General features: G+C 43.3%; 1 protein-coding gene across 5 annotated transcripts in view; it reads right to left on the bottom strand.

Moving 5' to 3' along the window:
- CTPS2 (CTP synthase 2) overlaps positions 1-15210 on the bottom strand; it is a 97738-nt gene that overhangs the window by 66486 nt on the left and 16042 nt on the right. For all 5 annotated transcript variants that reach the window (XM_069462866.1, XM_069462867.1, XM_069462868.1 and 2 more), the window contains 5 exons: positions 9984-10100; positions 9754-9837; positions 8765-8845; positions 4720-4871; positions 1418-1550 (listed from right to left, as the gene is read on the bottom strand). In XM_069462866.1, coding sequence (XP_069318967.1) covers positions 1418-1550; positions 4720-4871; positions 8765-8845; positions 9754-9837; positions 9984-10100 — 567 coding nt within the window. The remainder of the gene's footprint in view (positions 1-1417; positions 1551-4719; positions 4872-8764; positions 8846-9753; positions 9838-9983; positions 10101-15210) is intronic.

Genomic DNA, 15210 nt, shown 5'->3' with positions numbered 1-15210 from the left:
TTTGTGAGCCACCCAGCCTATGGTATTTTGTTATAGCAGCCCAAACAGACTGCAACACCACTAAAAGGTCTTAAGTAAAGGGCTGACAGGAACAGAGAGAACTGAGTGGTTTTAGGAAGATCACTCTGGTACAATTTGGAAAATAGAGGGAAGACTGGCAGCTGAAAAGCAGCCAGGAAGCTGCTGCAGCCATCCAGGCAGGATAAACAGGGACACCCTGTCCTTAACAGGAATATGACAAGGTCATGATTCAAACAGTCCTCAGTAGAAGCTAATGTCACTAAATTCTATGAGATGAAGCATCATGTACACCGATTCCTATGTACCTAACAATCCCTACACAGCTAGATTATTTTAGTATTGCTTTTATGAAAATGACTATCTGAATATATCTTAGGATACAAAATTTTAGAGCCTTTATAAAATTTGCACCATGGCCATTTTTTTATCGTCGTTTTCTTTTTTTCTATACGAGGGTTGGGGACATGGAGGAGTGGGAGGAAGAGGAAGTGAACTATTCCTTGGAAAGCCAAAAATAAAAACTAATTGGGAGAGAAAGAGGCTAAAAAGAAGAGAGAGAACAGTCAGCTAGGTCCTAAGCTAGTGTCGAAATGGAAGTCACTAAATTTCTTCAACATATAAATGGATCTTTTTTACTCACCATACAAAGATTTTGCCATTTAAATCAAGAGGATAAGGCTTGCTTAAACCACGATATACATATATCAAATATCATTAAATATAAATTTGGATATGCACAGCCTAATTTCAGAAATGTGCCTTAAACCTGCATGCAGAAAACAGTTAACACAGCAGGCCTCACTGCTGTCCTTGGAAAGGCCTGCTACAAGATTGGTCCTTGGTTGGCATCTGGGAACTTGGGTTTGGGGAGGGTCCCCACCATTCCAAGAACTGATAAGAGTGGCTCATTGTGCCTAAAGTGTTTGTACAAACAACACGATTTATGAGGAGCACGTGCTCTCCTGCTGGGAGTCTGGAATTTTGGTACATGGTAGGCGGAGGGTGCCTATGCGACCAGCGTCCAATAAAAGCCCTGGGCACTGAGTCTCTAATAAGCTTCCCTGGTAGATGGCACTTCACATATATTATCACAGCTCGCTGGGGGATTAAGCTCAATTTATGAGACTCCACTGGGCAAGGGCTCTTGAAAGTTTGCACCTGGTTTCCCCCAGACTTCGACCTGGGCGACTTTTCTCTTTACTGATTTTGCTTTGTATTCTTTGGCTCTAATAAATCTTAGCCCTAAATATGACTACATGTGAGTCCTATGAGTCATTCTGGTAAATCATAGATGCTAGGGGTGATCGTAGGGGTCCTTCAACACAACCTGCCTCTCTGGAACACGAGATATTGGAATAAATGACTAAAGCATCCAGAAGACTAGGCTAGGACTCACCATCAGCTTCAACTTGTGGTTGATGGCCAAGGCTGAGTGCTCCAGGGCTTTGAACACGGAAGCATAGCAGTCCCTGAGCTTGGTGTATTTGCCAACCAGGGCTATGGAACATGTTTTCTGTAACCTTTCATATCTGGGAAGGAAGACAAGCTCAAAGGTTATATGCATGTAACAGAACATCACCAACATAACAGTGGCAGCCACCGCTCTTATTCCAAGGCACTTTTTAAAACCTTCGGAGCAGACAAGCCTGACGCTTGATGTACTTGATTCAACCTCCCCCCTCAAAGAACCAAAATCTGTTCTCCAAACGGATTCCAAAATCATAAGAAATTCCAATGTTGGTTTACATAAGCAGATATAAATCTGAGAGAGTAAATCAGAGAAAAAGTTAAAAGCATTAACAATAAAAAATTCAAAAGCCATCTCCATTTCATAAACATGAGCTGTTCTTAAATTATTATAATAGTTTATAAGGTGACATCGTATAAGAAAAATGCATTCTGCTTGTCAATAGGAAACATTCCAATATTAACTTTGTAAGGTGACATTGTACAAGAAAATGCATTCAAAGTGTCTGCATTTAAAATTGTTACATTCCCAGCTGGCCCACAAAAGTCTGGTTATTCATGGCAAGCCTGAAGAATGGTGCTAAGAGAATGATTTAAAATATTACAAGCCATTTAGATCATTTTTATGAGAAAAATTCCATTCTACAGAAGACACTCAATCACATTTTACCATTAGAGTACAATCTTTAGTGTTGCTTTTGTCAGGAAATCTGTGCAAAGAACATGAAAAATAACGGGTCTGGTATTAAGTATGTGGAAAAGTCATCTTGGGGCTAAAGATGTTTTAGGGCCTTGAAGCAAACCCTTCCCCGAATACCTTAGAAAAATGTTACCATGATGAGGAATATCCCTGTTTCATATCAACATCTGCAAAGAGTGCAAGAGAAATGGGATCTCAAAACAGGCTATGTGGAGAAAAACGGGCAAGCAGCTAAGAAGTCAACACTGACAGGAAAGGTGACTTTCTAGGAAGGTGACTAAGGAACCCGAGAGGAGGCTGCTAACCCCTACTGCTTCATTTTATGTTGCTCTGGAGATTCTGCAGCTGCCTGTGCCTCACGTCACCTCCCATTAAGGATACAGGTAACAGAAAGCAAGTTGATAGCAAGCCAAGTATCAGAGACGATGCCAGAGGCAGGCAGTCACGGTCACACTGGAGCACAGTCAAGGAGGAAGCAGCTGGATGGAATCGATACTATCATTCACTCAAGTCCGGTCTTCCCAGAGGAGGACTCGCTGCTGGGCAGTGGGTAGGACAGGTGAGTGCACTGGGTCCCACCTCCCAGGGAGGGGGGCGGCTTGCAGGAAGGTGCCGTGGGCCCACTCTCGTACTCTCTTTCCCTCTCAGACCTGTATGTGTCTCCCTCCCCCAGCGGCCATAGGCCCTCAGCACAGTGTGTAAGGTAAGCCTCAGACACCACTGTGAACTGTTGGGGGAGAAGGAGGGGAGTCAGCTTTGCAGGCCCATCCCCCACAGGCAGAGGTGAACGGGAGGAGGTGGCGGGGTGTCCCCACCTTGGCCTCAGGTCCCAGGCCAGCTCCCTGACCCCAGGTTCACCAGAGCCCCTGGCCTCTGAGCAGCACTGGGCCTCCATGATGCATGCTGCTCCTTTGACCTCTGTTTGCCTCCTTGCATCTCTCTACAGGCTGTACAGAGGGGACAGCAGCTAAAGAATGGACACTGCACACTGCCATTACCAATTAACCGCTGCTACTGCCAACGTGATGCAGAGGGACCAATGCACAACACCTTCCATGCTTGAGGACTGTAGTGAGTTGAATGACAGTCCCCTAAAAAAATTTGTCTGCCACAACCTGTGAATATGACCTTATTTTGGAAAAAGGGTTTTTGCAGACGCAATTAAGGCTCTCCAGATGAGATCATCCTGGGTTAGGGCAAGCCTTAAATCCAATGACAAGCATCCTTCTAAAAGAATAGGAGAGGTGAAGACAGGAGGGAGAAGGTGATGCAAAGATGGAGGCAGAGATTGGAGCGATGCAGCCACAAGTCAAGCATTGCCAGCAGCCACCAGAAGCTGGGAGAGAGGCGTGGGACAAATTGTTCAGAGGCAATTCCTGTGGATGCCTTGATTTTGAGCTTCCAACCTCCAGGACTGTTAGAAAATACATTTCTGTTGTCTTAAGCCACCCAGTTTGTGGTCCTCTCTCACGACCACCACAGGAAACAAAGGCCACACATTTGGCTTTAGAAAGCATAGAGGCATACAGTATAACGTACAGCTGTTTCCAATAAAAAGAGTTAAAATATTAAAATTTCTAGTGCTTAAAAATGCAAAGGCCACACATTTGGCTTTAGAAAGCATAGAGGCATACAGTATAACGTACAGCTGTTTCCAATAAAAAGAGTTAAAATATTAAAATTTCTAGTGCTTAAAGAAGATCAGCCCCAAACTACTCAGAAAGTTCCTACAAAATGAGTGATTCCATAAGCATCATGGAGGGCAGGGGATTAATTGTATCATCACTCATTAGAGAAACTAACTTTAGAAACTGCAATTTATACCAACTGTATTTGTCCCAGAAAGGCTGAAGCATTTTTTAAAAACTTTAAGTGAAGCCCGGTGCGGTGGCTGTCGCCTATAATCCTAGCATTCTGGGAGGCCGAGACAGGAGGATCGCTCAAGGTCAGGAGTTCCACACCAGCCTGAGCAAGAGCGAGACCCCGTCTCTACTAAAAATAGAAAGAAATTATCTGGACAACTAAAAACATATATAGAAAAAAATTAGCCGGGCATGGTGGCGCATGCCTGTAGTCCCAGCTACTTGGGAGGCTGAGGCAGGAGGATTTCTTGAGCTCAGGAGTTTGAGGTTGCTGTGAGCTAGGCTGATGCCACGGCACTCTAGCCTGGGGAACAGAGTGAGACTCTATCTCAAAAAAAAAAAAAAAAATATTTAAAACTGTTCAAAATATTCAGAAACTAAGAAATAAACTAATAAATCAAAATCCTTCCAGATTTTAAAAAATTCCTTCCAGAATCTGAATTCCTTCAATTCATTTTGGCTTAAGTACAACAAAATCAAAGGCTCTAGAAATCTTCAAAGAATACAGTAAAACATCATAACAGTGTGCTACATCTTTAGACATGTCCAGACCAAAACATACACATACAGAATGCCAAAGAAGACATGCTTACTCTTTAAAGCAGGTCTTAGTCCTACCCTCAAACCCAAGAATTCTTAAAAATTACATAAGTAATTCCTTTCACATACCTGTCAGCCATATTTCTCCACTTGAAAAGCAAATTACTTGCAGAATCACCAATGGGCAGGTCCAATCTCTCTTTAAAATATTTAACAATGCCTTGTTCCTCCAAAAGCACAGGCACTCGGTACGTGGAAGAAACATCATGGATACATATGACCTATTCAATGATGATAAAACACCATACTTAGTTAGACGGATTGACTCAAACATCTCAAATATGCCACAAGAATGAGACGAAACTCAAGAGAGACTGGCAGTTTATTTACACTGACTAAAAAAAAAGAAAAAAAAAAACAAAGAAGAAAACCCAGCAACCTAAACAAGAGTCAGAATTAATACATAGTTAGTTTGATTTAATTACAAAACTCTTTGAAATCATTATCCTACTCCTGGAACCTGGATACCATGGTATAATAAAAAAAATACATATATACATCTCTGGTCTTTGTCCCCAGTTCCTGACACAGAGCTTCAAAAATCTTCAGCATTTCCTGAGTGCTAGCAGTGTCTTTGTTATGCAAATGGTGTGACTCCAGGTGGCCCTTAGATAGCTTCAGGATGGGGTTGATCACCAAAAAAGGCAGCCCAGTGATAAGAGGGCTGGAATGTTAAGCCACCTGAATTCTAGGGAGGGAAGAGGGGCTGGAGATTGAGTTCAACCAAATGGCCAATGATTCAATCAATCCTGCCTACATAATAAAACTCCAATAAAAACTGGAGACCGAGGCTCAGGGGAGCTTCTCAATTGGTGAATACATTCAGGTTCCAGGAGGATGGTGCACCCTGACTCAGAAAAATCTCCGGTTCTCGGGACCCTCCTAGACCTTGTCCTCTGTATCTTCTTCATCTGGCTGTTCATTGCACCCTTTGTTATAAAACAGTCATTGCAGGCCAGGCGGGTGGCTCACGCCTGTAATCCTAGCACTCTGGGAGGCCGAGGTGGGCGGATCGTTTGAGCTCAGAAGTTCGAGACCAGCCTGAGCAAGAGCGAGACCCCATCTCTACTAAAAATAGAAAGAAATTATATGGACAGCTAAAAATATATACAGAAAAAAAATTAGCCGGGCATGGTGGTGCATGCCTGTAGTCCCAGCTACTCGGGAGGCTGAGACAGGAGGATCGCTTGAGCTCAGGAGTTTGAGGTTGCTGTGAGCTAGGCTAAAGCCACGGCACTCACTCTAACCTGGGCAACAGAGTGAGACTCTGTCTCAAAAAATAAATAAATAAATAAAATAAATAAAACAGTCATTGCAAATATAGCACTTTTCTGAGTTCTGTGCGTCACTCTAGTGGACTATCAAACCCAAGGGGATTGTGGGAAGCCCCAGATTTGTAGTCAGCCAGCAGGAGCATGGGTAGTTTAGGGACAATGGAAAGCTGTGGCAGGTGTCTGAAGAGGGAGGCAGTCTCCTAAGGGATTGAGCCCTTAAACCTGGAGTCTGAGGCTCCCTCTGAGTAGTTACTGTCAGAATTCAATGGCAAGATCCCCTGGTGTCAGAGAATTGGTGTTCGAACATAGATGCTTTACATGTCAATATCCAACACACAAGGCACCATCTTCTAAGTCTGAGTCAAGGCAGTAGCATTGACTACATACACCTTGGCTTCTCAATGTGTATATTCATTTTGTTTGTTCATTCATTTGTTGTTGCTGCTGAGCGGGGCGACCTTGCAAAAATAACAGGAAAATACCTAATCCCACCAATTCCGCAGTAACAGTTAAAGATCAATCCTATGAATTCTCTCACTAACAGGCGCCCTGCAGGAGTTCTGTTTTGCACAACTTCTGAAAAGAGCTGAATAGATGGAAAAGAGATGTAAATCTTTCTCTTTAAAATTGTTTTTTTGAGAATCTGCGTTTTGCAGCCTAAAGAAATTCCGAGTAAACAGCAGGAGAACAAGCTACAGCCTCCACCATATCTGGAGGGCAGAGTCACCTCTCCTGGCAAAGGCAGGGAAACCAATCTGGGACTTTGACATCCTGCAGCAGCTTTTGTTATCAACTGACAGTCATCCTATTTTTTTTCCTCTTCCTCCCCCTTAAAATCAGCAAGCCACTTGGCCTCTGTGCTGGCACTCCCTTCTCTTTCCTTGGGATGCCATGTCATCTCCCTGCTCTCTTTCCCTCCCCGCTTTCACTCTCTCACTCTCTTTCTCTCCTCTAAGAAGATAAAATAAGTTTTACTTTTATATATCCTAATCTCTGCATGAGAAATCTTTCTCTCCCTACACCGAGAGCACCTACTAGGGTTTCCACCCTAACAGCTGCTACTGTGATTGCTTTTGTCTGCAACCTTGTTTCCTGCTCCCTTCATTTGGGTAAATTTACAAGCACACATCGACCACAATAAAATTAATTACACCTGCTGGAGGAGAAGCGCACCTTTAAATACCAGGAGGTGCCTGGCTGGAGTTGTTTTTCACAACTTGTCAAGTATTAATACATCCAAGGGGCTGCTTGCAGCCATTTAAGGATCTGCCACATCCTAAGGAAATTCCAGAAAATGTTCTGCCAACTCTGTGTTCAGTAGCCCCAACACCTAGCTATAAAATCAAGGGTTCCTAACCTGTTTGAATATTGCCAACTTAATACTCGGACCACAGTGCCTCACTTACGTGTTCACCAACGCAATTCTAAGTGCTGAGATGTCACTGATGGGGGTGGGGGGGGACCTCCATCCCAATTACTCATTAAAACTAAATCTCCGGAGAGCCACACTTCCCACAAGTGGAAGTCATGGAATGCAGAGCTATTTACTCATTTATCCTCCAAGCCAGAGAGATTTTTTTCAAATATCATGACAATAGGCCACATCCAAAGAGAAGCCTCTGGCCTTCTCCATCCCCTCCTCAGTAATCCAGATGACAAGAGCTTCAAATGCAAATTAACCAGGATTCATGAAAAGGCTGGAACTCAGAAGTGAGAGAATTAACTCACGTCAGAAAAAACGATGTGATAGAAAATGACTAATAAACGAATGTGTGGCCTGATGGGACAGTGCATTCTTCAGAATCTATAGTTATATACACTCTATACGGTCTAAAGTTTACACTGTATCTTCTGTTCCCAGAGCTCTCAGCAATCCAACTCAAAAAGCTTTGTTCTCCTTCTATTTCAGAAACATTGAGCAAGTCATATTTGCTAAACACACACACAAAGTACTATTTACCAACAGGAAGGGTGCCAAAAACAATTGAACAAAAACAAAATGGCATGACAAAATAGAAATACAGAAGAGTCCCTTAAATCTGTCATCACCTTTTTCATAATTTCAGACTTTTGCACTGACTCTGAAGCATCAGGCAGGGGGCCCTTCATCAGACTGCCTCCTGAGACCCAGAAATCCAATTTGCTGGTTTTTGGACTTCAGAGAACCCAGAGCTAATTTGAAGAAAAGGTTTCCACCAAACCTCACCCTTTTCCTGAGTGCTATTTCTATTACTCTTTCTAAACTATCGCCCATGCTGATCCCTTGTACCCAAGGCTTATTGGAAACAAGAGACAGAGATAAGAGAAGGAAAGAAAAGAGAAACGCTAGCTGTCAGAACACCCAGGGAGAAAGTCCTGTAGAACAGAGGACCTGAGCTCGAATCATGGTACAGTTTCTATAACAATGAAGTGAACTGAGGCTGCTGTTGCAATCAGAAGAGCTAGTGTGAATGTCAACGTAACTCGTGTGGTTCGGGGTGAGTTAAGCTGCCACAAGGTACAAAGGAGAAATGAGTGAAAGCAGTAAGTGTCCCCGAATGAAAGACAGAATTGAGACCGTAGGGAGGCTTTACATGGTTCTCCCTCTAGAGGTTTGACAGTGAGTTAAAAAGCCCACCCTGGTTTTGTGCCTGTAACTTAAGGAGCAATCATGCAAAGAAACATACATCCTACCTAAGGAATCAGGAATGTCAAGATTCTTCACTTAAGGGCTAGGGAGCCATGGTTGGATAGGAGTGCCCCAACGCTTGAATAAATGCTCCCAAAATTAATACGATAATGGAAGAGATGCATCAGCAGAAGTGTCTGCCAGCCAAGAAAATCTAAAGAGCAGCACCAACCTGTTCAGGGTTCACGTGACAAAACATAGAAATCTTCTCCTTCACTGCCATCTCGATGGGCGTTGAACTTCGGCAGACAATCTGTCAAAGCCAGTTATGCACAGGTCAGCAAGCAGGAACCCGGCTGTCCAAGGTGCCATTCATTCTCAGCAGGACACTATATTCATTTCTTTTTACTACAAGAGACTTTACCAAGTATGCACATGTTCACTGTGGGCATTCCACTGTATTATTATAGAAATCGGTCCGAGCACTAATATAAGTGAGTATGATCAAATTCAGCACAAATCTACCAGTAAGAACTTGAAACATCAAAAAGCCTCTGGGGAACAAGGCTCACAAGTGTTGCTTCGTTAGCTATAAGAAGAGAACTAGATCAGGGGCTGACAGACTTTTTCCCTAAAGGGCCAGATGGGAAAATTATAGGTTCCCAGGTCATGCAGTCACTGTCTTGATCCTCGACTGTGTGCAGTATGAAAGCAGCTACAGACAACATGTACACAAACGGGTGTGACAGTGTGCCAATAATACTTTATTTACAAAAACAGGCAGCTGACCTGCTGGCCCTTAATTGCCGACGCCTGACGTAGACTATTGGCCATGACGGGATTACCTGCTATAAGGACACATTACCGTTTAGACTAAAAATAAGAGCAGTGATAGCCCATCCTAGCAGGGTCACAGGAAAAGCCCAAGGTCCCCCCTTCACTCTAAAGGGTTCAGGAATCATATAAAAATGATAGGACATCACACTTGTCCACCTGTCCATGTGGCCCACCAAACGAGTGCCTGGGAAAGAACAAATGGCCAATTTAAGCAACACTTGAGGATAAAGGACTAAGCCTTTCCTGGCTCCCAGATACAAAAAGCTCATGGTCATAGGAGACATTCGAGAGCTACCAAGGACTTACATGATGTTATTGATTAAGAAATGGAGGTCCTGTTCCAAGTGACCTTTGGGATGAACTTATTCATTGCCCTCAACTCACCAGATCCGGAGACAGGCCTAACCCCCTCAGCGCGCGGACACTGTTTTGCGTGGGTTTGGTTTTTTGTTCTCCAGTAGCACTGGGCTGAAAAGAAAGGGGTTCCTATCAGGACATGGGACATTAGCTGTTCTGCATTATTAATGGCTTCCCAGTTTCAAACATGGGCCACAGAGAACATCATAGGAAAATGCATCAAAACTGCTGTCCACATACTTATCTGGAAAGCCCACCTGCGGGACAAGGCTAACATGGATATTACAGAAATTCTCTCTTTTCGCCTTAAACTGGAATTGTCTGAACGCTTCCACAAACGGCATCCCTTCAATGTCTCCGATGGTGCCTCCCAGCTGGGAATGAAAAACAAAACAGGGACACAAGTGACCAAACATCTTCCACGGTTCACAAACTAATAGGAAAACTCGTGATAAACCGAGCATAAGAACTGAAGTTTGTAAATATGCTCAAAATCATTGAATTGTACGCTTAAAACAGGTTAAAGTTACAATATGTTAATATAAATTAAACCTCAATAAAGCAGTTAAAAACTCAGAAGAAAATTATGATCCATTTAAGAGGGAGATGCAGTAAAGGGAAGAGAAAATGAAAACTAGAAAGTAAAATAAAAGTAAATTAAATAGTAAATAAAGTGAAATAAGAAGAAAGGGCAAGGCCGAGCATCAGGAAGGGAGAAGAAAGCCAGGTCAAGGAGACCTTAAAAAAAAAGAGAAGGGGGCCAGATGTGGTGGCTCACGCCTGTAATCCTATCACTCTGGGAGGCTGAGGCAGGAGGATCGCTTGAACTCGGGAGCTCGAGACCAGCCTGAGCAAGAGAGAGACCCTGTCTCTACAAAAAATAGAAAAAATTAGCCAGGCGGCGTGCCATGTTCCTGCAGTCCCAGCTACTCAGGAGGCTGAGGCAGGAGGATCACTTGAGCCCAGGAGTTTGAGGTTGCTGTGAGCTAGGCTGATGCCACTGCACTCTACCAGGACGATACAGTGAAACTCTGTCTCAGAAAAAAAAAAGAGAGAGAAAGAAGAGAAGGGGATTCATAAGCAGATAGAAAGATCCAGAATATAGAGGAGCAAGACAGGCTAGTTTCCACCAGTGGTCTCGGTTAGAAAGTAAAACTCAAATCTAGTGACAATATGAGAGAGGTAAGAGCCACCTGGCTTTGCCTGGATTGAAATAGTGAGCGTGCGCTCTTTCTCACCCTCGAGCTCTCGCTCTCTCTCCATGTACACACACGCACACCTGCAAGCATTTGCAGTCTTGCCATATTAGTACTACTAGAATTAAATCAACATAATTAAAACATGCTGGCGTCCGGAAACAGTACGAAAAACCCCATGAATACTCCTGGCAGTGTAATCCTTCAATAAATGTCAACATAACTTACAATCTGCTTCCAATAAAGTTATTTAAACATTTTACTTTAGACAAGGATAAAATTCACCTTAATTCATTCATCCTCACCATATTTAGAGACTTAGACGAATTTTAAAATTAATTCTCTAGCATTTGAGCATCTGCCACATGCTCAACACTACAAGTGAGGTGCTGGGAAGAATTTATGACGATCTGCTCCCACGGAGCTCAGAATTTAACAAGAAAAACAAGACAGAGTTAAAGAACATTAATTAAGAGTAAAACTTAATGCTGGGTGCAGTGGCTCACACCTGTAATGCTAACACTCTGGGAAGCTGAGGCAGGAGGATCACTTGAGCTCAGGAGTTCGAGACCAGCCTCAGCAGGAGCAACACCCTGTCTCTACTAAAAATAGAAAGAAATTATATGGACAACTAAAAATATATAGAGAAAAAATTAGCTGGGCATGGTGGTGCACACCTGTGGTCCCAACTACTCGGGAGGCTGAGGCAAGAGGATCGCTTGAGCCCAGGAGTTGGAGGCTGCAGTGAGCTATGATGAGCCACGGCACTCTAGCCTGGGCGATAGAGCCAGACCCTGTCTCAAAAAAAAAAAAAAAAAAAAAAGAGTACAGCGTAAGCACTGAGTGGAATGATCTGGATGTTGGGGAGGAAGGGATCACGGTGGGCCCAGTTCCCGAATCCACCATCTTCTCTGGCTTCAGCTACCTGAATGGATCCAAAATCTACTTCTAATTCTAGTTCTGCCCTCTCTTCCCAGCACCTTTGAGCTTTGAAGCCACTTGTCCTTGACATCTTGGGTGGCTCAACAATTATTCAAACTTAACAAGTCCCAAACTGAACTCTTGTTCCCCCACCCCACCCCAGGGCCTATTTCTCTTGGTGCTTCCTCATCTCAGCAAACAGCATCTCTTCCCACTAACCAGTTCAAGCTAGAAACCATCCTCATCCTCACCCAACCCAGTGCAGTGGATCGTACCTCCAAAACCTCTTGCCACGCTCTCCACTGCTCTCTATAGCCATGGCTACCACCCTTCCAACGTCATCTTTTGCCAGTATCACTGTAATAATCTAACCCAGGGGGTGGAAAACTATGGCCGGGTGCCCATTTTTACAAGTTTTATTGGCACACGGCTATGCCCATTCACTTACATTGTGGCTGTTTCCACACCACAATGGCAGAATTGACCGGCTGTGACCGAGACTCTCTGACACACAGAGCTAACCATACTTACAGGCCCTTTACAGAAAAAGGTTGCAGGCCCTCCAGTCTAAATGTCTCCCAGCTCCCACCCTCCCCCGTCCTACCATCAAGCTATTTGTCTCTCTCTAGCAGAGTGACCTTTTAAAAATTCAGAACATGTCTCTCCCACGCTTATACCCTTCAATGCCTCACTGCTTCGCTACAGCATGGAAACTCCTTAATGCAGCCCACGAAAGGCCCTCACGACCTGGCCCTTGCAGAAGTCTCTGATCTGTCTGGCGTCCCTCCCCACTGGCCTCTCAGGTGCTCAGATGAGCCACGCTCTCCCCTCCTGCCCCTCCATCTCTCCCGCCTTCCTTCTTAACCTACAGTGACCTGTATTTATCCTTCAGCCCAGGAAAAGATGCATCCTCCTCGGAAAGGCTGACCCTGACCACCCACCTAAAGCAACCTACATTCCACTACCCCTGGTTCACAGCACCCTGTGTGTGCCCATCCTAGGAACAAGTTGCGACTATTTCATTTCTGTCTTTGTTCCTGTCTTTCTACCACACCAGGCTCTAAGCCCTGTGAGGACACAAGCCCAGTACCCTGCACACAGCACTGGGGCTTTAGGTTAGTGGTCAGGACAGGACAGAAAGGTCTCAATTCAATATAAGCCCTAGGTAACAATGTCCTAGTACCTGTTACCATAATTGCAATAGAACGAAACTCAGCGGTCTCAGGACCACGTTGCTAGGGAAAAAATTATTCTTTACTAACTTTAATTCAGATAATGAAAACATAATTAAAACTCAAGCTTCTTGGGTATGGAACAGATAGAAATAGATGACCTTTCTGTAAGAGAACAGCAAACTCAGTTATGAAACTCGAAGAAGCAAAAACCTATCACATGCAAGCAGGATCTTGCCAGGGGTGGGGAGGTGTAAGTGCTCCCTGACTATAATGCACCAGAATCTAATGAAAAAAATATATATTTATTTTCTTTAAGGAAAAAAAGAGGTCTGGGCTTAAACTAAACCTTATTGGGGCCACCTTGTGTTTCTTGATCGGGTCTTCCAGGAGTCAGTGAATGCAAAAAGGAGGCCAACTTTAAACGTTATCCACTTCTGCCCTCCTCTGGCCGACAGTGGTACTGCATTCTCCCTGCCAATTCGGAAGTTCCTATTACTGGGTCACAATTATTATTATCACTGTGTTCTGAAACTTTCAGTACTATTACTATAAGAGTCCTAAGGTGTTTTCCCAAACAACAGGAAAAATACAATCCATAACAATACTTTAAGATCTATCCAAATCTGAAATTGAAGCAGCAGCAAATTTATGACATGTGCAAAGTTGGTTTTGCCTTTAATGAAAGGAGTCTTCTTTTCGGGGTGAATAAAAGAAAACTTTTATTCCTTTAAGCCAGGCATAAATTATTTCAGGTTCATGCTTAGATGGCCTGTACTAGTATGAATAAAGCCTGTCAGCTCCACTGGTCTGAAAAGTTGAGACTTCACCCACAAAAAGGCTTTGGAAGCCAGGCACGGTGGCTCACACCTATAATCCCAGCACTTTGGGAGGATAGCTTAAGCCAGGAGTTTGAGACCAGACTGGACAACAAAGCAAGACCCTGTCTCTACAAGAATTTTTTTTTTTAATTAGCCTGTTGTAGTGGCGAACACCTGTAGTCAGGAGGCTGAGGCAGGAGGATCGGATTCTTTGAGGCCAGGAGTTCAAGACTGCAGTGAGCTATTACCGTGCCACTGCATTCCAGCCTGGACAACAGAGCAAGACCTTGTCTCTTTAAAAAAAAAAAAAAGAAAGAAAGAAAGAAAAAGAAAGGCTTTGAAGACATTTCAATAACTCCTACATGCCTAAAACTAAAAATCAGCTTTGGCAGTCCTTCAAAAACTTAAATAGTGCACAGACACAACTGTTGAACATAACTTCAAATGAACCAAAGAGGACGCCTGACCTAGTATCCAAAAAGCATCAGGGTTATACGGAGAAGAAGGAGTTTTGTTTGTCACAGTTTCTCTCTTTCCATAAAATTAAAACTCTAGCTGATGAGCTCCTGGAGAACAGGAGTCACATCACATTTGTCCTCACATCCCCAGAACCTGTCATCAGGGATAATACATATTAAGTGCTAAATTAGTGGTTATAAAACTGAATGAGTCAATTCAAGGTCAGAATAAGAAATCAATCAAAAAATAAGCCATGCATGGTGGTACATGCTTGTAGTCCCAGATGCTTGAGAGGCTGAGGTAGGAGGATCACTTGAACCCAGGTGTGCAATGCTAGCCTGGGCAGCATAGCAAGACCCTGTCTCTAAAAAAATAAAAAAACAAAAATTAAAAATCACAGACCTAGACATTAAAAAAAGGAATAATGTGCCAGGTATAGGCCTAAAATGTTTGCTTATTGTTTGTTTAGGTGGAAACTTCAGTTTAATTTGCTATGTCATTGAGCATTCTTGATTCCACTGTACAAGTGGAATCTTCAACTATTACAGTTTGAATCTACAATATACTTTGTAAAAAGATAACAAAGAGAGTCAGGTGCACAGGCCCCAGAATGAAATCATTGAGTATTTTGCATTTTTTTTTTCATACTAAGGCTTTGAAGCCTGGTATGTATTTTAAAGTCACAGAACATATCAGTTTGGACAGGCCACATGTCACATGCTCGATAGTTCCATGTGGTCAGTGGCTAGCATATTGGCCAACGAGGTACCGTATAACAAATAACCAGCATACACCAAAGGTGAGATGACGTCTACTCTCTGTGGGCTCAAATGAAATCAGTCTTGGGCTGAACTACAGACACTGAAACTGCTAAATGGCACCTTCAAGTTGACATTAATGCTTTTATAAAAATCA

Source organism: Eulemur rufifrons, chromosome 30 (assembly GCF_041146395.1).
Source record: "Eulemur rufifrons isolate Redbay chromosome 30, OSU_ERuf_1, whole genome shotgun sequence".
Lineage (NCBI taxonomy): Eukaryota > Metazoa > Chordata > Mammalia > Primates > Lemuridae > Eulemur > Eulemur rufifrons.
The sequence above is the reverse complement of the archived record's forward strand: the minus strand, read 5'-3'. Positions and strand labels throughout refer to the sequence as shown.